Source organism: Apaloderma vittatum, unplaced genomic scaffold, assembly GCF_000703405.1.
Source record: "Apaloderma vittatum isolate BGI_N311 unplaced genomic scaffold, ASM70340v1 scaffold40917, whole genome shotgun sequence".
In the NCBI taxonomy this organism is placed as follows: domain Eukaryota; kingdom Metazoa; phylum Chordata; class Aves; order Trogoniformes; family Trogonidae; genus Apaloderma; species Apaloderma vittatum.
This window is the reverse complement of record NW_009728664.1, coordinates 17006-43366: the sequence shown is the minus strand read 5'-3', so window position 1 is coordinate 43366 and position 26361 is coordinate 17006. Positions and strand designations below refer to the sequence as shown.

At 42.9% G+C, this 26361-nt stretch overlaps 1 protein-coding gene across 1 annotated transcript in view; it reads left to right on the top strand.

The window, feature by feature from the left end:
• PRIMA1 (proline rich membrane anchor 1) overlaps nucleotides 1-23072 on the top strand; it is a 42668-nt gene extending 19596 nt beyond the window's left edge. The window contains exons 3-4 of the mRNA XM_009874138.1: nucleotides 3215-3344; nucleotides 22973-23072. Coding sequence (XP_009872440.1) covers nucleotides 3215-3344; nucleotides 22973-23072 — 230 coding nt within the window. The remainder of the gene's footprint in view (nucleotides 1-3214; nucleotides 3345-22972) is intronic.
• The last annotated feature ends 3289 nt before the right edge of the window (nucleotides 23073-26361 follow it).

Here is a 26361-nt window from a genome sequence, read left to right as displayed (position 1 = left end):
GAATGACAGCACTACAGGGCTCATTGTTTCTTTACACAACAAGGAAAAGGGCACAATCTGGTCCTGAACCCATGCACCTTTCATCCATTTTATAATGCGTTTAATGAGGTGCCACAAAGAAGGAGGTGACCATGAGAATTGTTTTCCTGCATTTTGTCATAGGATTTCTAAGAGATTGAGATACATGGACATTGTAATTCTTAGAGGTTTTGTCAGACATCTTCTGCTCAGTCCTTTTGATAATAATTTCAGCATCTCCTTAGAGGAGGGGTTGGGACCCATGTCTTCACTCCTTCAGAGTGAAGACATGAAATGCATGCTCCGTGCAAAGTGACACAGTTGTGAGAGGGTGCTGCATGTGTGTCCTCACCCTGAGATAATTTCTGATCATTGAGGGCATAACCCACCCCTCTCAGGTGCCACATTTTTCTTCTGTACTGCAGGTGGTGAGCTGGGCTCTGGAACCCAGGCACAGGCCAGAGAGCCTCCACAGCCGTGGGCTGCCCGAGGGAGTGGAGCTGTGAGCCCAAGCCCAAGGGGACGGAGACATCAACACCCTCCTAACATCAGGAGCTCAGTGAGGGACTCGCTGAGAGTGACCCCTCTGAGGACAGGGTGCTTCCCAAGCACCTTGCTGGCTCTTTGGGAAGTTCCCCTCCCGGCTGACTTTGGCTTTCCCAGCTGCTCACAGAGGCATCCATGTGGGCCAAGCTTAGGCTCCCTGTCAGCACAAGGCGGTTAAAAGCAGTTCTGCTCTTCCTCACAGGATAATTTGAGGAGAAATGCATTAAGGATGTAGAAATGCTGTGGTGATGAGGGCTATGTGAATGCATACTGAGAAAGGCAGAAAAGAGCATGCAGCTAGGGACTTATTGGAGAAAGAGTGAACATTTCTAAGGAAAACAAGGTTGCCTAGCACTGCAATAATAAGAAGTACAAATATCAAATAATGTTTAAAGCCGTATAAACCTACCAGCCACTAAGAAACAGGCTTAGATAGATTCCAGTGTGATTTCTCATACTTCTTTCTGAGTGCCTGGTCTGGACCAGTGGGGAAGGGAACCAAGCCAGGGTGATTAGGGGGCACCTCCGTATCAGTAATTCCTGTTTTCCCTTCATTCTAGGCTGTCAGGAGTCATATTCACTATTCAATCCCACATATATCTGTGTGTTCTCCATGTGAAAGCACTGTGATAAGCCATCAAGGAGCACATGGTACACAGGCGTGTGACAAGCCTTGCTTTATACACTGTCTCTGCCATTTGTCAATGTCCTTTGTTGTGCAAGGAGCAGCCCAGTCTCACCATCTCATTTTACTTTACAACTAGTTTGGTTCATCCTGCCTTTGAGGAAGAACAAGTACTAGATGAGGCTAGACCCATTTTTTATGATCTCATCTAATTTTACATGGCATTTGCTGGTGAATGTGTTTTCTTTGATTTCGCTTTTGTGTTTGTCAGGACAACACCAGGAAGGTGGAGTTGGCCCTGAGACTGCAATGTAACAGTATTTCTTCCAGAGAATATTAAAAACATTAGCTTTATCACAACTCAACAAATAGTTTGATCACCCACTGAAAACTGACTTCTGCAGCTGATGTAGTAGTGAAGAGAAATTCAGTTGCTGAGATAGTCTGGGAGTGGACATGTTGTCAAAAGAAAAGCCAGAAACCATTAGTTCTTCAAATTACTTATTTTTTCAGCTTTATTTTTGTCTCCCATAGGAAAAAAAACAAACCACCATACAAACACAAAACCCCAAACATCCTCACAGTCAATACATGTACTATAAATTAAAGGCAATATTTGCTGGACAGATACTATCATAGTGATAGAATGTGTTGAAGGCCGATGTGTGTCAGAAAGGTAGGATCTCTTATGAGACACCAAATGCTGAACTGCCTATAAATTATGAAGCTGTTACTTTATTATTTTGATTGCTTCTTATAATTCTTTCTATAGCCTTTTTCTAAGGTCCTCCTGCAGATTTCTCAGCGTGAATGTTGCCAGTTCTTCCATAGATTATGCAACTCAAGAAACCACTTTCCTCAGTAATCCTGTAATTCAGGATTTAACCTTATGAGTGTTAAGCTAAGAGAACATGTATGTCTTTTCCTAATCAAACACAGGAGGCATGGGAGATCTTAGATCACAATAAATGATGCAGATGTGATGGCATATTTTAACTTGTGCAGCTATTTGTGATGTATATAGCAGGAAGCTCAGAATATAGGATATATCAGATTAAATAATTAGACTCCAAAAAGCGCCTTTTGCTATATTAACTGAACATCTAGATTTAGGTAGTTCCATTGACAGATTTGTTGTTAAAGGTACATTTAAGGTGACACAAATTCTGATGGAGTTTATGTGATTGTGGATTGTTTTAAGGGTCTCTTGCTTCTCTGCAACATGCTGATACTGCTCATGACATTGTCTGTTGCTCACCACCCTTCAGGAAATAAGCATCCCTTCAAAGAATGAGAGAAGGAATATGGCCCTGAAGGAAAATATTTTAACTAAATGCCACCAGTATTCCTTCTGATGCAAAATACTACTTGTTGTGAGTGGTACTTAAATAGACAATTGTAGCCCTAAATCCAAATATAATAATAATTGCTTATATTTTCACCAGTTAACATTTCTTACCTATTGGACTTACAGTTCAAAGGCAATGTAATGAGAAAGAAGCTTTTCAACTGTAGTCCTTTAAAAGCAATTAAACAAATCCCCCCTTCCTTGCTCCAAGGTTACAGTGATAGCAGCTGCAATATTGATTGGCAAGCATTGCTGCAGCTCCTAGTTAACTCCCGCCCTGATGGGGTGTGAAAGCCCACCCTCAGTCAGCATTATATCTCTCTCTAAAGCTAAATCTGATGCGGCAAGAGATGGCAAATGCAGAGGGAGAAGAGATTTGCCATGGGTAGCAGAGCTGAGCCTTTCTCCTTCACGCTGAGCACCAGGTTGTGGACAATGCTGTCACAGAGAACTCAGTCATCTGGGGACCGTGAAAAGAAATATCTAGTACCAAGAAGAGAAGTTGATTGCTTGGGGAAAAAAAACCCAAGCAAACAACCAGGTCCTAAATGTGAAATAATCTCTTTGCATGTATCTGTGGCCCTGGCATAGTGCTATTGCCTGAGTGACTGAAGTGTATCTGATTATACACTGCTCATTTGGGAGAACTCATGTGGTTTTTCACACTCTTTTTACAGCTCCCAAGTCTACCTTTTGTCCCACTGAAGAGACCTGGTGGCCAGGCCTGGTAATTATCATTGCAGTATGCTGTGCCACACTAGTGTTCCTCTTCATAGTTGTCATCATTTGCTACAAAGCCATAAAAAGGTAAGCCTCCAGATGCTTTTACTGTGCTTAGGGCAATACAACCCCACAAAGGTTGTTCCAAGACTTGGCTGACACCTTGTTTTGTTTAAAGGCATCCTAAAGACAAAATGCATCCTGTAGTCAACGTGTGTTTTCACTGGAAAGTCACTTTATGTACCGTGTCCTGCCTGTGTGAAGGGTAAAGTTCGATGCACAGTCATGGGGACAAGGAGGAGGAGAACTAGAAATGGGATAGAGCCACAGTGTCCATATTAATCAGAACTTCCCCAAAGTCAAATTGCTGCACGTTTCTGGGGAATGTTGACAGCCTTGGCTTGGCCAAGTGTAGAGGTAATAAACACCCTCCTGTCAACTTCTGGCGGTATTCAAAATCTACCTGTGGAGTGTGAGGTTTTTGGCTCAGGTCTATTACTGATTGTAACATTTCAACTTGATGCAAGCTCTTTTGACTCAAACCCTAGGGTAATTTGTGTAGTTTTTAATTTAGAGACTCTACTTCTAATTTATTCTTGCTTCAAAATTACAATCTACAGAATCAAATTCAGAACGTGTCTCTTAATGTAAAAGCCTGTGTGAAGCCTATGTGCAACACAGTGTGTAGTACTGTTTCGGCTCTCTGTCTTTGGTGCTTGCATAAGCCTCTGGTAGTTAGAAAGCATTGACTTCAGTTACATAGAAAAATGGGATTGGGAATAATTTCTTCACCTAAATAATATTTCAGATTTCTGGTGGAAAAAAGCAAAACTTGAACAGTTCTGTATGAAAGGTCCAACTGCAAGTCCAGAGTGTTGGTTTAGAGAAGAAAGTAACTTATGGGAATTGTAGCCCAGATGGATGGAGTTTCCTTTCTCTTCTCTTGGTTTCAGTACAGCTCTGACAACTCTCTGCGGTTGTGGCTTCATGGTGTTGCTGTTTTATACCGTGGACATAAGCTGTTAGTACAGTCAGGTGATCCAGCCTGCAGAAGAGAATGCAATATGCAATCCATAGCTCTCATGAGATACTGCAGTGATGTCTGAATCACAGCTTGGATTAAATGATGGCTTTTTTCAACTTAGTTAATTTTGTGTGATAGTTTTTTTGGCCAAAAAAAAGGAAATGAAAATATCTTTCATGAAAAATGATTTCTGCATGCAAAGTAATTGCAAGACGTTTTATGACCCTCAACAGGGATATCACAGTGGTGGAGCACTGCAAATATTTTGTGGTTGTCTGAAAAATGTATGCAGGATTTGAAGGTTAGTGTATCCAAGAGCACCAAAAATCAAGAATTTAAGCGAGAAGGCAGAAGTCTGTATTTAATTTCATGTTAAATTTACATAAGTATCTTTACTATTCTAGTTTAGCTAAAATGAATGCTTACTAGTTTTGAAGAGTTAGAAAACTTTCACTGTAGCGAATATATTTTTTTAAAAAAAAATCTATGGAGGACTGAAATTGGAGTCCAATTGGATTGGTACCACAGTGAAAAACCTCTGTACTTGCAGATCCTAATCTACCATTGGCTGCTTATAGGGGATTGGTCCAATTTCATGTGGAAAGTTGTATTAGTTTCAAAACCAGCTGTTGTATTTGCCTGCCTAGTGCCAAATTGTGAATGATTTCTGCCAGGGCTGCAAAGTATACCTGTAGGAGAAGTAACTCTCCAGGCCAATTTGGAATTGCTCTTCAAATCTGCTATGGTGCTGGTAGATGGGATAAATAGAAAAGAAACGTAAACAGACAAATTTAGAGCTGCCTTGAAAAGGCTTTGAGAGCTTCCATAACAGTGTCATGCTTTAGGTCAGTGAAGAATAATACTAATACTTGATGAAGACAGCCATTATTTGTCAACAGTGTGACTATCAATGAACCAGTCAGCTACTTGAACAGGCATTAGGCTGAGAGAAAAATGAAAACTCATTTTAGATCTTCTTATTTTTGACATTCACACTGCTGAGAAATGCTAAGCTGAAAGCTGCTGAGATGTGGGATGGACAGCTATAAAAGAAAATCTTGTTAATTATATTTTTACAGAGTAACTAGAGCATTTCTTTTCATCAATGAGTTCTTCCTAAAACAGCTCTGCTAAAACGATGCCCTAAAGTGCCTGGCAGCACTCCAGTAGTTCAGGTTCCTTGATCCGCTGTAGAAGATATCTATTGATAAATGCTGGGAAATAAGATAAGACGCTTCACGAGAGAAGCATCTCTGCCTTTGACACAGAGTATTATCACACATTGTTGAGCTGAATTGGCTTTAGCTAGTGTGAGAAATCCTTCACTCTTTTGCTGGGAGGTAGAAGTGGCTAGAGAAAGAGTAAAGGGATTAATCTGGGTGATGCTGAAGCCAAGAGTCCCTCCAGTGTGTTCCCAGCCTCCAGCTCCATAACCATGCTCTGCCCATGCTTTCTCACACCCCTGCCCCACCAGATCTCCTCTGAGGTCCCCCTCCTGGGCCCTCATTCCTGGAATTGGGAAGCCTCTGTAATTGCAGCATCTGTGACAAATCTGTCTCACGCCTCCACTGAAGAGATGCTGGAGAGGGAAATAGCAGCAGTTATCTGGTTGCAGGGTGTAGCAAGAGTTAAATGCTTTAGTAGGAAAGTGAAGGCAGAGATTTATTTGCACAGAGCTTGGATCTGTTGTATTAATCCCTCACTTTCGTAAGAATCAAATTTGAAGTAGAAAAAAAAGAAAAATCCTATTGTGCTTAAGTTAAAATCTCATTTACTGGTTTCAAAGGGCCAGACCCAATCAAACTCTCTCATGTCTGCTTTTCTGTAGCAGGAAGAGAGGGAGTGACTGTCCTCAAGGTATCATAACTCAACTGTACTTTTATTCAATCTATATAAAAACTGTGTCTCCCAAGGTAGTTTGTTTTCCATTATAAAAGCTTGAACTTCAGCATATCGCCAATTTTAGGTACTAAGGCTTTTTGTGATAAAATACAACCTAGTGGATTGATGCTTCTTTGCATAAAATAACTACCGGAACTAAGCAGATGTACTGCTACTTCCATGCCCACAACTCCCCTGGAAATACTCAGGTTCTCCCAATATGAAATGGTGATAATTGCTGAAATCAGTTTCAGTGCATGTATTTGACCTCTCTGGTCCATGAGGGAACTAATACCAAAATGTGTCAGTCAGCTTCAGTACTCGGAGAACTGCTAGACAAGTTATACTCTTGGAAAGATACATATGGGGTGATTTTTAAAAGGCTCTCAAAGCAGCTTCTGCATTTCCTGCATGGGATGCTGGTGTCTGTGGAGTTGGACACTGCGTGACAGCACACCGAGTACACATGTGTGCTGCATAGATTAAGCACCAGAGGTGATTGCACCTGGTAACTGTGTTGTGTTGCAGCATGGTTACACACATGGTGACAGCACCCTCAGTTTGGCAGTGGAGGACCAGCTATTTTCTCTGGACTTGGGGACAGGGAGGTATTTCCTCTTTTAAAAGAAAATGCACTTTTTCTCTTAAGAAACTTTTCCATGTCACATTAGAAAAAAATTAAGACTTAACACTTCAGCACGGGCAGCAATCACAGTCTGTGACATTTGTAGATTTCTAGGAGAGGCTTAATCACTAATCTGTAAAAACCTGCCATTCTTTTTTCTTTCCCTGGAGGACTGTGACCAAGAAGCAAAAGCAGGAGGTCCAAGGACAGTTCATAAACTAGCACAGGCCGGAGGAAGCTGCATTATTTCAGTATTACATGGTTTGTGGACTTGGGCGAGTGCACTGTGAAGGCCAACAGCTCTAAAAAATTTTCTCATGTAATTCAGTGCAGATTCAAAAACAATCAGTGGAGCTCAATTCATTTGAATTAGCTCAAGTGGTGGCTGTCTCAACATCTCCAAGCACCTGGATAATAGTAAGACAGTAAGACTGGAGGGAAGTCAAAAGTAAACACAGTAAAGAGGATTAACAAGTGTTGTTTGGTAAATAAGCAACTGAGACGGGGAAAGAGAGACCTGCAGTATATAATGCTATTTCTGCAGCTCACTGGTGTGTCAGTGTCTGTGAGGGAAATAAGGTATTTACATAAAAAGGAAAAATAAATCCCTGGCTCCCTGTATAAAATTAAGATACCAGAGCCGTCTCTCAAGCTTGGAAGAGGAAGGCAAAGCTGAGCATCCTGGTCTCTGTGCCAGCTGATGTGCCAAGTATGAAACTTGGCAGGAGGTGTTTTAGATGGTTTTCCAGTATGTAAAAAACCTGTACTTAGTATCTGCAGAAGATCTGTACAATCCGAGATGTCCCACGAGCAGCCTGCTGTGCCTAGGTAAGTGACTCCTTGGCTCTGCTGGACTTTAGTAGGGTGGATACCTCTTTCTGTACCACAGAAGGAGCCCCTGTGCTCAGTCAGCAGAGAAAGCAGGCCAGTGGTACCAAAGTTTTACATTATATACCTTTTGCTCACTATTCTGACTTTGTCAGCCACTGTTTTGTATGTGTCCCATAGCCTGAGAGAAAGGTACCATAAATGCCTACATATGCATTTCCTTAAATAGTCACTGAGTTCACCTTCAGATAATAATTAAATGGAAGAAAACATTGTACTGAAGTAAAATGACAGGTCATATTTAAGCTATCTTAAAATTCATTGCTCAGGTATTTTCTAGGGTACTTTAGAATTAGCGTATTATTTATGAACCCTGTAGACAGCAAGGTCTAGTTTCCGTAGTGGGAGCAAGGTTCTAAAAGGTGATTTGTTTAACAAAAATGAGGCAGGTGCTTGCAAGGGGAAACCACTGAGGCTTTCTTAAGGAGGGCAAAGAGTGGGAAGGGGGGCTGTGGTGAGCGTGTGCAGTGGTGCAGAGATATGTGTCTCACTAACCAGGCCATGGCGCTGCACCTCTTCCCCAGCCCATTCTGTACCACTTGCTCCCTTAAAGAGCACGGACTGTGTAGTACTCCAAATGGCCATCTCCTATGAGGCACTGAGGCTAAGCACAGTCTGGTCCAAAGTGATTATTAATTGCAACAAAATGATGCTTTTCAGTGTGGGGAGAGAAGACAGAACAGTGTCCCAAGCTGCCTTGAAAACAGTGTCCTAATTGAAAACAGTGTCCTAATTTTCCTTGAAGTGGATATTCGTGGTGTGGCTGATGACAGACGGGTCAAGGTGAACTGAGATGGTTAATCTCTTCTGTTCTCCCTGACACGTTAGAAGACTCCATACTGAAATGGTGCCTTAGTTCTCAGCAGGGGCCTGGAAAGAATGTAATTACTCAGAAGATGAAGTGAGATAGTTGGTGGAAAAGCTGCATCAGAAAGTACTGTTTGAGCGGGGGGACAAAGGGAAGAAGGTTTGTAGGGGCTTGTCTGTGTGTCTGATGCAATTTGTTGACATCAAACCAGTTCAGCTCTGCGAAAGAGGTCTGCCCCTAAGAAGTGCCATTCAAAAGGGAATATGGTCTTTTGACAGGAAGACCTGGGAAAGTCACTGAGGGAAGTTGAAAGAAAGACAAATTTCAAAATTTTGGAAAAGCAAGGAACAGTCACACTGTAGCCTGATTTCCTTTTCCACTGGCTGAATGTTGGTGCTTATCAACAACAGGATCAGAATCTGCTGAGCACCACTGTCCAGGTCTCCTGTCAGCTCTAACCAAAGCCCAATGTCCCCAGGTGTTCCTTAGCCTCTATGCCCAATCACCTCCCAGTGGTGAGTTTACTCTCATCCTTGGGGTGAGGTTGCAGAAAATCTACTAATGACAATTTAAATATCCTGAGCAACCAGTCTTTCTTCAGGAGATCCCATTTTAACCATCAAGAAATGAGTTCGCAGAATCACAGAATAGCTGAGGATGAAAGGAACAGCTTGAGATCATATAGCCAAAAATTTTCCCTAGCAGAGTCAGCTAAAGCATGTTGCCCAGGTCCATTTCCAGCTGTGTCTGAGCATCTCCACAGATGGAGAGTCCACAAGCCTACTGAGTTCTTATTGGTTTTCTTGTGTTCTTTCAAAGCCATCACTATTTATTAAACTAAATGTAGCCCTGCTTGGTGAAAACTGAGGGCTAATACAAGGAAAACCATTTGTTCTTCCAAACAGCATTGAAGAGTTGGTTGTGCAACAGCTTCCAGGGTAGTATGTATGAGACCAGCTGTTGAACAGCTTTACGACTTGACCCAAACCCATTGGAGATGCCAGAGTTCTTCTATATTCATTTTGCTGATTCAGTGGCATCGTGGAGGGTTTTGGATGAGAGGCTAATAGGTGGTGCTGCCCAATGTTTTTTGGGTGCATCAAGATGAAGAGGTGGCCTCATTTTTTAAAGTAGAATAGTGAAAGTATTGCTACTGCTGGTTAGCAGGTTCATTTGACACATCCAGGGCTATGAGTGAAGTAGACAAAACAGCCTTTCATCTGGAGGGCTGACTGAACAACGCTGCATAGGCAGTGCTGTGCAGGAAAGTTCACTTTGCTGTTGCCTATATTGGTAGGGTAAGCAGGAGGATCTCCTCATCAGTGCTGTGAGTCTGGGATTTTTATAAGCACTACATGTCCTCATAACTGTTAGAGGGCAGGATTTCTCTGTCCCTTTTAGGTTGTACCAAAGTCGCATTCTGCTAGGGAGAAAGTTTACTGTCATAGTTGGATACAGTGCCCCACAGATTTGCCATTTTTCTGTTTTATGCTGTATATAAGAGTTCACATTGAATGTGCAGAAATCTTGCAGAAGATTCAAGTACTGCAGAATTGCTGCTAAATGCAACTCTGTAATAGACTTGGGTGGATTCTACAGGCTTATGCCAGAACATAGGTCTCATGCTGGTCTAATTGTTTAAGTTGAAATATTTCTAATTTACTCCAGCACAATTAGAAATTACAAGTGTATAGTGGAGCTTTGAAACATATAGGAGAGTTGCCAAGTTTACTGTGACATTTTTATTACATTTTTTCCTGAAGCCATAACTTCTGAAGAAAGCCGAATAAATATGACATCAGAGTTCTCTTCACCTACTAGTCTAAAAATTAAATCTTACAAGGCAAAGAAATAAACTTTTCTTCGAAATTAATTTAATTTTTAAGCCATAGGCTTTACAAGCTGACACCGTGGCAATTATGGCTGACCCAGCTGGTGAAAAGCCACAGTTGTGGCTGAGATGTACCCAGCACGGTGTGCAGGGACATTTGAAGAAAGTTTTGTCTTGGTTATCTGGGATATCTGAGCCTAGGACTGTGTTTGTTACAACCTGAAAGAATCCAGCAGCAGCATCCTGGGGTGCCTGGGACATTTTTTAAATGATTCAGAGGAAATTGTACCCATGGTAGCAGGATGAGGGTGCTCTGTGTCACCAAAAATTCCCTCTACACAACAAGAATCCTATAGGGACCTGCTGGGTGCCTTTATTTCCCCCTTTTGCTTTCCACAAATGATTTGCGGTGCATCTGGAGTAAAAGCAGTAAAGCCTGATCTCTCCAGTGGCTGAACAACTGCAGCTCCCAGTGGGGTCTACATAGTGGATTTGCAAGAGTTCTAAAACCCCAAAAGTTAGAATGAGAAAGACAGCAAAGTATGGGAATGCCCCAGCAGTTCTCACATATGCCCCACACTGCCCCAGGCAGGCTCTGCCCAGACTCGGTCTGCTTTGCCTTGGAGTGACAAACCAGACTTGACCATGGCGCGGCTAAGCACCAGTCAGTCCCCTAACCATCACGTGCCTCCAGCCTCCTTCAAGATGATCGAGACTGTTCAGCGCACCCCTCAGCCCTCTGTGTGTGCCCCATTCCCCCCCAGACTCTGCCCTTTCTTGTTTTCTGCAGAGCTTTGTTTCCTGCATGACTCCCACATTGGCCCAGATTTGGACCACGCAGAAGACACTCCCTGCCTGCCTGACCATTTGGCAGCCTTGACTTGGTGCCACCCTTGACTCCTCAGATTGGTGGCTGACTTGGACTTTGATGCTTGTCTCTAAGCTGGATTTAGGTGCGCAGAGACCCTGGGGAAAGGTAGAGCTCGGGGAATGGCAGGAGCTGTGCTTTCACACGCTTCCTTCTGTGCAGGGAATCTCAGCCAGAGGTAACGAGGCATCTGAGCACAGCACTGTTATTTCCCACTGTAATTTATGTGCATGGTTTCACACCTTTGTCTAATTAGCCACAGCTTGGTGTGCAAGCAAGATCTCACCTTTTCCATGCCCTAATTGCGAGCAGGTGTTGATAAAGGAAGGCTCAGGGGTGCTCGTCCACACAAGCTGGTTTCAGGGGTTCCCACGGCTCTGAAAGGAGATTGTATCACACACCCCACCTTGCTGTGGGGTTTGCTGCCATGCAGCCACACTGCCTGGAGGGAAAAGGCTGCAGACAAGGTCCCCTTTTGCAGAGCTGTGATATTTCTCGGGGGCACACTGATTGCTTGCAGCCACCCTTGAGCCCCTTTCAGCTCTCCTGCCATGACTTGTGTGCCTGCACTGTCTGATTTCTGCTACCTCTGTCCCTCCTTCTCTGCACCCCCTTGTACTTCCTGCTAAATATGTATCATGCTCTGGGGTTGCTAAGCAGCACACAGCTCCCTGCTCAGGAGAGCCTTGCCACAAAGGTGAGACATGCAGTGGGTCAGTGTGGGCAGAGCTGAAGGTGGGAGAAGATGACATTTGCTGGGGTGGTCATGCTCTGCCACGCACTTGCCCTGCTCTGATTCCACTGTCTCCTCGGTCAGAAGTCTTGTGGCCACCCCATCCGGTATGGCCAGGCTGGAGAATGATGCTCCTGGTTTGTTTGTCTCGGACAGTTGTTGGCTAAATAGCATTTGTGGAGATGAGCATTGCAGCATCCATCATTCCTGAAGCTAATGCCAGGTGACAGAATGAAGCACTAACAGGGGGTCTGAGGTAAAGGGTCTGATCCCAGCTCCCTGCAAGGCAAGAGTGGGAAAATTAGGTCATTCCTCATTCTGGCCTTTGAAAAGAGGCCACACAAAGAGGTTCTAGATGGAGAAGTAGTGCTGCCTTTGGTGTCTCTTTTTGAGGCAATAGCATGAAACCTTATGAAAGATGTTAATACTCCCAAGCAACAGGAACTGCAGGCTAACCTGGTTTTTCCCTTCAGTTGCTCTGAGCCCTGGGAAGCCAGTGTGGAAACTGGCTAAACTCAAATCCTTCCTTAGAAATTATCCTCAGTTGCAATCATCTAAAGCCACCTAGCTCCCAAACTACACAAACCCAAATCTTTGTGTAGACATACATCAAGGTGTGCAGGGCTTACTGGTTGCTCTGTATCTGCATGGACTTGCTCTGTTGCACACCTAGAGCATGGGTGGGAAGGCTGGGACCACCCTGTGCAGTCCCTTCCGGCGGGTTTGTGTTCATCCTGCAAGGAGCAGGGTCCAGCTCTGCAGACTGTTTGTTGTGAGTGGAGAAAGTCAGAAGCAGCTGCTTGGAAACAAATGGTCTTACTTTAAGTGGTGGCAGAGACAGATTGCCTCAAATACGAAGTGATCTAGATAGTTGCAAAAGTCAGTTCATTTTGCAAGTTTTAATTTTCTTCTCAGCTCCTTGCATTTATTTGTGTCACAGACACTCTTCTATTAAAGACATTTCTATAACAGAGTATCTGTAGAAAATTTGGGTTAATCTGCACAGAAATTAATCATTACTATTTAAATAATTCTGTGAAATTCTATTTAAATGATTCTGTGAAATAACACTAGCCTTGTCTTTCTGTATGGATCAAATCCATCATTCAGGTTGTTGCCTGTGTTTGCAAGGGATCAAATAGCAAGGTAGTTATTTACATTCCACAAAAAAAAAATAATCTAAGCACAAAATTGCACAGAAGAATAACTTTGTTTTGGGGATGGAAAAGTCCATTGCCTAAAATGGCAATATCTACAGTCACTTGGCTGGTGAGAGACGCACTGTCCCTCAGGGACAGTGTGAGACTTGTGAAGAGCAGCCTTTGCCCGTGTCCTCTCTCTGGCCCTTATTATTCCAACTCCATGTTCTTCCAACACTGATGCTCACCCTGCCCAGAGCACGGGGCACTGACAGCCAGTCAGTTTGCTGACATGGCAGGGGATTCCTGCACCTTTTGCCTCCTCCACCTTACACTCCAGCATAGATATCTTTTTGTAAGGACAACTTCTAGTTGGGAGCCCAGCTCAATAATAGTTCATAAATGTCTTTTACTGGCCTCACTGTAGCTCAGCAGAAGCAGTTAAATGGTTGTATATGTTATATATATGTGTATATGTATATGTAATTGTGTAAGTACATGTTTAGATGTTCTGTCTATATAAAACAAAGCAAGGTATTGATCAGGATTGGTATAGCTGAGCACTGGAAAAGCTTGTTTCTCCAGATTTCATGTTTAATGTTAGTTAAGCACTTTGAAGACAGAAAGCATTGAATAGTAATAAGTCTTGTTCAATCTGTTCCAGAAGGATGGGAGAATTTTAAAGGACTAAGAGAAAGATCTGTTTAGGCTTCCACTGGTGTTTTTGTATTACTGAGTGGCAGAGAAGCAGAGGAATGTTTGCTGCCTTCATGCCAGCACCTGTGAGAATGTGCATGTCTCAGTTTTGTGTGGGTCACAGGCAGTCTCACAGACACATGCACAAATGAAGGATCAAACCTGCACGTGCATTCAGCTTGTGAGCCCAAAAGCCCAGAGAACGTGCACAGTCTGATTTGGGACAGCCTTAATGTTTTGTCCAGCATTGCACAAGCTCTGTGACTCCGGTTTTAGTGAGACACCAGCATAATGCCACTACTGCAGTAATGCATCCAGTCTGAGCTAGTCTGGACGATACTCCAGGCAGGCTCTAGGACATGCTACTCTCTTCCTGCCTTCTGATCTGTATGAAATGAGGAAAAAAAAAAGTAGGAGAGTTTACCACCTTCATTAGTAGCTGTTACCAATTCCCAGCCATCACCCAGACCCAGGTGCCATAGCAGAGCAATTCCCCCTGTGTCCAGCAGTAGTTATTGTCTTGATCATTGAGAATCAGCCTCAGGGAAACTGAGGCTGCACCTGAAGTTCAGTGAAAAGATTTCTTCTGTTACATTAGTTGTTTCAGCTCCCTGAAGAAGTCATTATGCCTTCTTTGATACTTCAGGGTGGCAGCCCCGACATCTTAGCAACATGGGACTAGAACAAGGCCCTCAGGTCACGCTGTGTGTCGCTGATGTTGTTCGCACTGTGGCATTTGATCTTTTTCATCCACATATCAGTCTCCTTGAAGCTGTGCAGTTTTTCCGCTCTCCCTGCTTCCTCCTCCAGCAGTCCCAATTCAAACTCTTATTATTCTGAGAGTAAATAATTTTTTTTTGCATCTCCAGGCTAAATTTACCCTTGGCTCCTTCCGATTTCTTCTTTTCAAATGCCGTTTTTCTTTTCTGATGTTCCCTGAGACCAATCCCATCCCCTCTTTCTTTTCATTAGACTAGATTGTTCAAACTTGTTTATTGTCTTCTATAAGAAATTAGGACAGAAATTTCAGTTGGCTACTCTCTGTAAATGATAGACTTGTTAAGAGTAGATCATGCCTAATGCAATAGAGTTACATATCATCCCAGTTATCTGGGCACTACATATATAGTGACAATCCCAGGCTGTTTCTGCATTGTTTGCCAGAGCGTGGTGTGCCATGGACTGAGCTACATGAACGTACCTCAGCTGTCTACACTGCTCAACGGCAGGACAGGCTTTTGAGGAGCAGGAGTAAGCACAGCTCATCCCCAAAGGACGCTGCTAGGCATGGCCACAACCACGACCATCCTCCAGACATACTCTGACTTTGTTCAAAGCAGGGTGCCTTCATTTCATGCATTTAATGTCTGTCTTTTTTCTTTTTTTTTTAATTTTTATTTTTTTCAATTTAGTGGCTTTTTGCCAGGCTGGAAGGCTGGCAACATGAGCTCATTTTTTTACATTAGGCCCATTCATTTTTTTTTCTTTTGTCATCCAAACATATTGACGATGTATCCTGCACTGAGAACTGCCAACGGATAACGTCAGCTGTAATATCCCTCCAGTCGATAAAACCTTTTAAAGATCATTATAGGGAATGCAAAGAATGGATTGTAACCTGAGGGGTCACTGAAAGTACTTTTTTCAATTATGACAGTTAATAGTCCAGTATCCTAATAATAAAGCTACTTCCTCAAGATCGTTTTTGTGCAGGAGCATAATTGTGAAGTTAGCTCAATTGAAAACCTAGTAGGAAATGTGGTTGCATCACCTTAGTCTCCCAGGGACAGATCTTCCTCTGTAACACCAGAACAAATGCTCCCCAAGTCCAACAAAGTCTGTGGAATTACTCTGACTTTGCACTGCTGAAAATAAATGAAGACTAAACGCCACTTCTTGAATTTCACGGATGGCTCAGCATTCTACTGCAGTTACTCTCAAACTGAACAGGCCAAATCCTCCCCTCAGACATACCCAGAGTGACTTCAGCAGGCTGGGATAGAAGCATTTCTGCAGAAAGAGATCTGCCCACCACATTTTTCACCCTGAGCACACCCGCTCAGGGAACCTCTAAGTACTGATGAATGGCTGCAGAGTGGCTCTGTATGGATTTTTATTTTATTTTTTAACCTTAAAGAAGCACTCAGCAAAGGCTAGATCTTCAATCCATGCACAGCTTGTGGGTTTTGACCATCATAGGGAAGCATGAACCGCCCCAAAAGAGAAATCACCCATGTGCCTGCAGGGCTTGCTTAAATACACTCCAGAAACTGGTCAGCTAAAAATGACTGTGAGGGAGAACTGAATTAGCTATAAATTGCAGCTTGAAAATGCTCATGTGAACAGCCAGAATAGAAGAAACTCTCCTTAGGACATGGTATCTTGGGGTTAGATCAAAGCCTGTTGCTGCAATACTCGCAACACTGAAAGAGACTTTCTCCTTTTGCATAATGGTTCTAGCACTGTGTACTTGTACAGATCTTCTCCCATTCTCCACATGAGAGACAGAAAAGGTCTGAACATGGTAGAAATTGTATGCTTGTTTACTCTTCTAAGTCTTATTTACCATCTGACCACGAGGTGGTTTTTTTTGGCTAAGACTGAAGTACGCAAAGCTCTCTAGAGAAAGAGTCTCCTTTTCTGATTCACAAAAGACACCTCTTTTTTTTTATAAGGAGCAAAGGGACAATGCAGATTGTGGAAGGAGACCTTCATTAAATGTCCAAAACTGAAAGTAACCCAATATACATAGTTACACCAAAAAGTGCAGGTAATATCATCCAGGTTTACCTACAAAACTGTCTAGTTTGGAAGAGTAAGTAAAAAACATCACGTATTGGCATAAAAAGTAATAAACACTGGAGAAAGACAGTTTGTTTGTCTTTTAGATGCTGGAAGCAATATCATTCAGGCTTGATACATGTTGTGAGGACAACTTCCTGAAGGGAAGTTGTAGTTAGGTGGGGGCTGGGCTCTTCTCGCAGACTGCTAGTGACAGGACGAGAGGGCACGGCCTGAAACTGCGTCAGGGGAGGTTTAGGTTGGATCTCAGGGAGTGCTTTCTCATGGAGAGGGCGATCAGGCACTGGAATGCCCTGCCCAGGGAAGTGGTGGAGTCACCGTCCCTGGAGGTGTTTAAGGAGAGGCTGGAAGGGGCACTTAGTGCCATGGTCTGGCCAATGTGGTGGAGTTGGGTCATAGCCTGGACTTGGTGATCTCAGAGGTCTTTTCCAGCCTCAACAATTCTGTGATTCTGTGATTGTGTGACTATCTAACTTACCACACTGGAGATGGAAATACAGGGAATGTATTTAAAAGACTTGGGAGATTGATAGTATTGAACCTTGGTCCTCAGCAAACACTAGCAGTAGTGAGTGCGTTGCTGAAAGTTGTCCAGATGGAGCTGCTTCTTATTATAACTATAAAACATTTGCTTTGTACGTGGGAGGTAGTTGAGCCAGTAACCTCTTCCTACAAGTAATGAATACTGTGCTGCTTGTTTTCTGGGCAGAGAGATGGTCTACATATGGCTGTTGGACTAATTTAAGAGAGAAGAACTAAGGTTTCAGAGAATTTTCATCATTAAGGTTTCTTCTTTGATTTTTGTCTTTACATTGTCAAATAAAAAATATCCAGATTGAATTTTTCTGGTCCCTCTAAGACAGTCAGATGGAGAAGTCAGAAGGTGACTCTCTTTCCATGATTCTGAAAACTATCATCTCCAGAGAAGTGTCCTTCTTAAACATCAGCCCCATATGACTGGATGATAGCACCAGGCTGGCCAGCCCAGCCTAGTCTTAGGCAAGACTTGTTGTGGGTGGCTGCACGCAAATTTGATGGCTGTGTTGCAGAAGGCAACTGTTGTGAGGACACTGAGCCTGTTGAGCAGAGGTGCTATTCACAAATCAGTCTTAGAAAGCAAGTTCCCTTCTCCCACCAGTTGCCATTGCGGCAACCGATTCACCTCTGATGGCTGTTTGATGCAAGTCTGTTTGATGAACACCCCCGCTACTGAGATATAAACAGCCTCCATTCACATTCTTTATGTTCTTAACAAACATTCAGGTTATTCGGAGACAGAGTCTAGTAATAGAATAACATTACAAAATTTATTCTCCCTTTTCTATCCTGTATCTGCTAAATAAGGATGGTTTTGAAATGTGACTGTAGCCTACATATCATCTTGACTGGACTTCCAGCAGTGAAGTCTAGCCAAGAGCTCTAAACATAGCTGCCACAGGAACTGCTGGCATCCTAGTCATGGAGAAGAAGCTGAGTGAAAATATGCTCACCAGATATTTACCCTATTTCTTGGACAACTTTTGTAACCCAGGATGGTGCTGCTGCATTTGGATGTCTATTGGTATATAGGTAGCTTGGATATTTCTGCTGTACACTGGGGGTGCATCAGGTTACACCAATCCTATGAAGCGAATGGGTGTGTCGTACAAGACCCAATTTTATTGAAAATCATTAATTTTTATGTGTTGATAGCTAATGAAATATTCATTGGTATGGAGAAGAGCTTTGAAGTCGTTGCACGTAGAAGCGATACATGTTCAGCTCTCCTCCCTTCTGCCGCGTCGCCCCGGGGACTGGCAGGCACACAGGCCACCGGGCACGTGCCACCGCCAACGCAGGAGAGGTGGACAAGCCGCCGTGATGCTCACCAGCAGAGCCACTCACCGGCTGCGTATCTTACCCATATAGCACAGCCCTGCGCTGTGACATGCAGGAAGTGGGGCTGCCCACAGAGCTCAGCTGCAGCTTTGTTCATGTTTAGGAGCCACCTCGAGTTGAGATCGCTTTGAAAGGAAAAGCGAGTTCTTTATGTGTTACTTAAAGCACCTTTGAGAGAGGAACTTAAAAGCATGGAAGGATTTTTGGCACAGGGACCTTATATACTGGCACAGGTAAAGCTGTCCAAAGGCAGCGCAGATGCCTCACAGCTTTCACTGTTGGTAAAATCTCCATCAGTTGATACTGATACGCATACAAGGCAATCTCCTTTTACATATATTTTTGCAGGTGCCTTTCAATTATGATTTACAATTCTGTGCCACTGCTCAGGAAAGAGAGGAGTTGCACTGTGTTGTTGTGAGCACTGGGCATCTCCTCCAAAAACACACAGCAGGGAGGGCAACGTGGCCTTTCCTCCTCTAACTGCGTCTTAAAAGAAGAACGATGCTGTACTCTCATTTTATAAGAAATAGGATGGGTGTTTCCCTCGGAGGATAATCCAGGGCAGCAAATCCCAAGCGGCAGCAGGCGTCTCCTGGCAGTGCTGAGTCAGGTACAGGAGCCCCAGCATTTAAGGCGAATTCAAAATCCCTTTTATTTCTCTGCTGCCAGCCCAAGGTCATCTCGTCCTGATTTGGCTGCGTTTCCCCTGGGTCCAGCCTTCCCAGATGCTGGCCATGGTGCACTGGCACTTAACAGAGTGAAGAGTAGGTGGGGAGTGCTGCGGAGGTGGGGAGTAGGAAACAGGTTTGCGATGCTCAGATTTGTCTCCTGAAATCAAGATTTGTTCTTACCTCTTGTCCCTTCCAAGCACAAAGCACCTTGAGGAGTGTAAGCACGTGGATTGTGTTGTGTCTTTTAAATTCTATTGCGATTTTCTCTTCTGGACAAAACTTCTATTTCAATTTTTCAGTGATCTCAAATCTTCAATAAGCCTATAGGTAATGAGGCATAATAAAGTCCTGATTAAATGAGTAGTCCGCTCAGCTTATGCTTGTTTTTGTTTAAAAACTCATATATAGAGATTTTCTTGTCTGTGTAATTGAGACATGAGGTGAAACCCTCCTCTAGTACTCTACTACACAACTGCCTTTTAGGCAGTAGCTCTATGCCAAATCTACACCAGGAGCCAAAGCTGACGGGGAGGGTTTTGTCAAATAGATCAACTGAGTTTTGTGGCTAGACATGATAAAGGGCCAAAAACTGTGTTTTCTCTAGGAAAACATACAAAAGAACATACAAATTATGTTTGAATGTGCATCGTAACATTGGCCTTTACACAGAACTGCAGAGAACCGTACAGAACAAGCCAATATGACAAGCCAAGATGTATTTCTTTGATAAGTAAGATTTATAAAGTGATCAGAAGCTCATCTGATATTTAAGCTGGACATGTGAAATACACTATTAAATGGCTGTTTGATGCTTTCTTGATTTTAGGACTCATGCAAATTTGTGCATGCATGGTGGAGAGTTCATTATGGACTGATGCATCATTTCGGGCATGCGCTAAGCTGTACAGAGTTGCATGTCCCTTTCATTCACAGATGTTTGGCATGAAGAGCACACCAATTTGTTTGCTAAGCATCAAAGCACAATGTGTAGTAAATCATACTGTAAAGCAATGCAAACCACTTGTTAGCCAACAGCCCATTTCACCTGCTACCAAGTGAGTATGTCACAGAGATAAATAGTTCCCTACTCATTCCCTCACTAATTTGAAACATCCCTTTTACTAATAAAGAGTAACCCTGGAATGGAAATGCATAAATACATGGCCACAGAGCTTCACCTGAAAGGGATGTTGAGTATTACATGTAGGAAGATCTAGTTCATCAGGCAGAAAACAGGACAAAACGTTTCCTCTTGGTGTCTGAGAGGAAAACTTCCATGCTTGGATCTCAACAGTCAGTGAAATTTGAGGTAAAAAGGAGCTAGTGGCACACAGAGCTAGTGGCACAAAATGAGCTAGTGCCCTAATGTAAAAGTACTGATGAAAAATAGCAACAGGCCAAAATGACTTTGCACATCTAAATACATAGGTCAATTTTAATCACTGTGACAAGCATATACAAGTCTGCCAAGCCAGTGATTTAGTGTCACTGAGGCAAGTTTGACCACAAATCCATGCCTGACATGCATTTGGAAACAGAGTGAAGGAGTTAAACAGAGCAGTCTCAGCCTGAATTTTCGTGTCTGCCATAAGTAAGTAAGTAAATAAATAAATAAATGTCTCAAACAACCATGTCATTGAGACTCAAAAAAGGCTTGCTAGCTGTTTTGCTAGCACTAACCCTGGAGCAGTTAATAAGGCAGAAACGTGGTAAAAATCTCCCTTCCACTAGTTGCAGGCTCTGAAAAATTACACTTCCAATGCATGCTAGGGCCAGTGGTGCAATATCACCTGGAACCTCTCCAGAGGAGTCTGCAGAGAGATCTCACCATCAGAGGAGAGTCTCTGAACTGACCAGATCTGTGCTGGGGAGCAAAAAGAGCAAACAGCAGCTCTTGATGAAGAGAAACTGAAGCAAAAAAAAGGGGGAGAAAAGGAAGAAGAGTTTCAGGAGGACTGAAGAAGTCAGTCTTGAAATCCCTTCTAGATAAAATAAAAATGTAGATAAAAATGAGAGGGAGACATCTTTTAATATGAAGAGAGAATAGGAAGGCTAGACAGGGAAACAAAATGGAACTGGAGAGTTGCAGAAACACATAGGATACCAAAATAAAGAAAGATGGGGTAAACAGGAGACAAACACATAGCAAGTAGAAGTGGCCAAAATGTCTTTGGTTTTGACCACTCATAGACCTGATTGCCATGTGTAGAACTGGGGGGAGAGAAGGAATTTTTGAAAGCAATAGAGAACTTTAGAGAGCCATGTCATTTTTTCTCTCTAGGTAAAAAAAAAAAAGAGAAACATTGCCATCAGATTCTCGATTTTTCTTGTCAGGGATGTGTCGGGGTGGGCGGGTGCTTTACATTGTCATGAAAGACAGGACCTTGTGTCAGATACGGACAAGCACAGCATGTTAATGGGTGAAAACAGTTCAACAAACCCTTTTTCTCAACAAGTCTTAGTCTCCTCTTCCCTTCCATTTCCATTTCCTAACAGCTGGAATTGTGGTTAATATTAACAACCTTAATTCTTACCAGCTAATAAAAGGCATAAGGTATAACAATCAGAAGTATTTTCTTTGAGATTACAAGGAAAACAAAGTTATCTTCCTGTAATAATTCTATATAAATTTTTCATTAATACTTTACTGAAATTAAATGTCATTAATGATTTTTTATTAATTGCTTGGGTTTTTTGTTAAACAGTGTCAAGAACAATAGCACAGACTGCCTGTTGTATTACATCTATCTGGTCAGCTGTTTGCTCTCAGAAGCCCCTTGAACTCAAGGCACTAGTGTCTGAAATACCTGTGTGGAAAGCACAAGTCTTTTTCCCCCTACTGTGTTTAAAACTTCAGCTTTAAATAAAAGTCACACCACTTTTGAAAAGTTGTGGGGGAAACCCATGACATAACATAGATTGTTACAGGACTGACACTCAGGTCTCCTTTTCAAAGTCACTTTAAAATCCCATATAAGATTATTTTGGTCCATGCTGTGCAGACGCTTGTTAGTTTTTTGCACTTGCTGGGCATTTCCTGAATTGTCTTACAATTGGCATTGGTGGTCCTGGACCGTGTTACCAAATGGTACCAGTGGCCACCAAACAAAATATAGATGTTGGTTGGTGCTGGGGGACTGGTAGATCATGGCAGGCACCATGTTTCAGTCACTAACTCAGACACTGAGAACCCGGACACCTGTGCCTTGGCTAGCAAACTAGCCTTCCTTCACAGACAGTGCAGAGCAACATGAACTTATTTGGGGTATGCACTTTAAGCTGTTCTGAACTGTGTTTTAAAACTACCTGTTTCTGTCCATTGCCTATGAAGGTAGTCTGGTGGTCACTACAAGTATACATACCTAAACTGGTCAGATGAGTCCTCTCCCAGTGACCACACATGGTGGTTTTAGGATGACTGGTGAGTGCGTTGGGTCACACGACTGGCTGTCATCCCAGTTTGAATGATGTGGTACTTGAAGGAGTAAGGCCCAGGACTGTCCCAAAGCCTGACCCAGTGCTTTAGCCTCTGTTCCAGGGATGAAGCTGGTGGTAAAGTGCTCTCCTTCCAGCAGCCTTCATCTCATGCTACTTGCACACCTGTACCTGTACACTGACTAGCACAGGGACACCAACAGCCCATCCTGAGGCCTTAGGACCAGAGCTCTCCTCTTCCAGGTAGATCATGGGACTTGGTGAAATTTAACTGCTACTCTGTCCTGTGTTGAGAAAGGGAAAAATAGACAGGAAAAGTTCAGTATTATGGTGCACTTTACGTGTCCTTGCTTTCAGTCTGTATTGAAAAATCTCTGTCCTTTCTTCTTCCCCCAACCCTGCCTATACGTCACCGAACCTGGGATCACACAAGGAAACCAATGAGAAAAGAAGAGAATGGAACCAGTCGGGCTGAATATGCAATGACCTCCTCCCAAAACAACAAAACAGTTGATAACAATGCGGTCGTATAATCCCCAAAACCCCGCTGAGGCGCAGGAGGTGATAAACTTTGAAAGCACACACACGGAGTATGCAAGGTGGGTGAAATAAGGGAACGAAAGGAGCTCTGTGGCCAAGGACTTCATTTCAGAAATAGCGCATGCATCAGTGATTCAGAAGAGAGGAGCAGGCTGCTCTTCAGGCTTGCGGCTTCTCCAAGGGAGGATAAATTCGCCCACCTGGGCTGCTCGGAGAAAAGGCCTCACAGAGGCACAAGCATTGCATGCTGCATCTCGTGAAAGCGATGTCGCGGTGCCCTCCACTGCTTCTTCTTCCTCTCTTCCCTCCCACTTTTCAGTTTGAATTGAACGTCCACAAAAAGCTGTCAAATCAGGATCTTTTGAGGAGAAGGTGATCTGCCAGAGTGGCAGCAGCTTATTATAAATGGGTCTGGTGGTCAAGGGTGAGAGGTGTCACCTATGTGCTTCTCCAGCCTGTGCAGTTTTGTACAGTTATAGTTCATTCTTATCATTCTTATTATTTCATTATTAAAAAGGGAACAAAGGTTTCTGTTAAGCCATCAAGCAACCAAAAATTTCATGAACTTGTGACTTATCCCAGGAAATTCATCTGCAGTCTGGTGACTATGCAATTTCCATGGCTCAAGACTTTTCAGGCAAAAGAAATTAAAATGTAAGATTTTAGCAATTAGCATTGCTATTGAAAGAGAGATGCTATTAAGAGGTGCTTTGAACATTATTACTTCATAATCAGCCTCCTTTTTTACATCACACTTTATTTTTTATCTTTAAAAAAGTTCTTCCTTTGTGAAAGTCTACTTGTTTCTCTATGTTTGCATCACACTAATTCCCCAGAGAAACTGCTACAGGAGAGATGTTTTTTACATCTTGGCGTGAGTATTTTGGGCAGGACTGTGTTGAAAGGACTAGCAGCCCTTTGAAGTCCTCTTCATTCACTGATTAGTGTTGTTTCCTGAAAGTGTCGAGTCTCCTGAACTGACCCACCGAGGACGTTGTAGGTCTGGCTTGGAGGGCCATTTCTGAGAGTCTGGTGAGCTGGTTGTGCCCATGTTAACTCAATCTCTGCCTCTCCCAGCCAGAGACTGCTGATCGTGCCAAATTCAGCGTAATCATTTAGTGCTGTACTTTCCGTGACGTGGGTTGCAGACTACTTCAAGCAAAGCTGAATCCACCCGAACTCATTTCACGTAGGATCTCAGGTTAGACTCAGTTAGTAACCCTTAGGATAAAGGCGATGAGACTGGCCAAGGTGCTGGTCTTTCCCCACCTCTTCAAAACTTTCCTTTGTGTCTCACCTCCACGTGTATGTCTCCATTTACCTCTGTGCTGAAAGTAGTGATGCAGTGGAAGAAAAATTTCCACCTCGGCTTCTTGTCTGGACGTCAAGCTTCAATACCACTCGGTTCTCCATGTCTGTGAGTAACTCCCAGGCACTGACCTAGTCTTGCTCCAAGACGTGGCTGTGCCCTGGCTGTCACGTCCCTCCGTACTGCAACACACTGATGCTTTCAGTTTTATATAAGGATGTGCCTGAACTGCAGAAATCAGACCTTGATATTGAACACATTCCTGTCTGTGGTTGGTCTTGTCGCCAGGACATAGAGTTTGACCTGATGGTAGAGGAAGATGATGTTCCTGCAGACCTTCCCCAAAAAAGCTTCGGGATGTTCAAATCAGCAGTTTCAGCTCAGGCCCATCTATAGTTTTTCTATTACCTATTGAACAGTAGGGTGTATGTAAATAGAAGTATCTTTTCAATGATAAAATGAAATGCTGCTATATACTGCTGTTGAGGAATTTATGGAGTTATTAATTTAGCTTTTTAGCCTGTCATCACTATGTAGAAGTTTAGCTACATAAAAATTATTTTTTTGAAGGCTAGACTTTCTTGAGAAGTGAATGCAGTTGCAAAAGTGAAGGGAATAACCCTTTGCCCAAGAGTATGATCATTCCCTGCCGTATTCATGTTGTGTGCTTGCACAAGACACAGTGATATGTTCTTAGATCCAAAGTGGGATTAAAGTGACAGAATTTACACTTTGAGTCTAGTATCCCAAATGTTGATTGCCTAAAGCACTTAGCCCCTAAATACTATAATAAAAATATTGCAAGTATATTTCTAGAATATTTTTTAAGCTATAACATTTATTTTGGTGTATTTGCCTATGTTTGCCTTTCTTCTTTTACTCCAGTTGTTTCTGCCTAAACATGGCATAGTTTGAGACTGGTTGCATGTTTAGCTGAGAGCATAAAGTATGAATGCAGATGAGTTTAGCATGATAAGGCTCAGGATTAGCACTTTCTCCTAATGGTAATTTTATTTATTTCCTAATACAGCTTTAAAGGCGTGTTCTGTAAGGCCAAAATTACAAAAGGAATTTGTGGCTCATTATGTGGCTCAAAATGTGTCTGTTTTTGCAAGAAAATGTCTAAAAGGATGGTCATCGGACACTGTCTGATTTTCAGTGATGTCAATGTTAAAATATCCTCACTAGAGAAAACCCTGGTACATGACAGAACCCACAAGCAAACCCACCCCAGGCCCCCTGAGATCTCCTCAGGAGAACATTAACATTTACAACTTCATGGCGAGCGGTGAGGCAGGGCGTTTCAAGAAGCAGCACATGAGGACTTGGATCTATTTTCAACTCCACCACTGACCTGCTGTTTACTGGCAAGTAATTTTGCCTCTCTGTGCCTCAATTTACCAATATGTATAATCAAAATAAAAATACTTAACCAGCTCTGTGGCAGTATCTTGAGAGATCTAGATGTATCTTATTTGCATAGGCAGATAGACACTACCGTTCTATCCAACTTGCTGATAGTAAATAAATGTATTTGGTCACATCATTGCCATAATATTTCTTAAACGAACAATCCCCAGTGTGCTTTTATAATCAGAAGAGCAGCTCCTCTGCTTGTCCAGAACCTTTGCTCAGCACTCACACAGCTGCACGGCAGGCAGGGAGGGATGGGAAGTCTTGCACAGGATAGATTTGCCTTTAGATTCCTGCCTAAGTACAGTTGACATTGCACCAAAGTTTAAGGTGAGCCTCAGAAAGCCACTTGGAGCAGATGGAAGTGTTCAGAAAAGAGAGGCTAGAAAGGCAGTGTCACTGAGGGATGACTTCTGAAGTTTGATGATGCTGTTTATGGTTGTGTTTAACACCACACGGACTACTTGCAAAGCTTTTATAAAAGAGGCTTCTATGCTTCCTTATTGTACTATAATTAAATACAAAGGGAAAGGAATAGGCTTGATAGCTAAGGGCTTCAC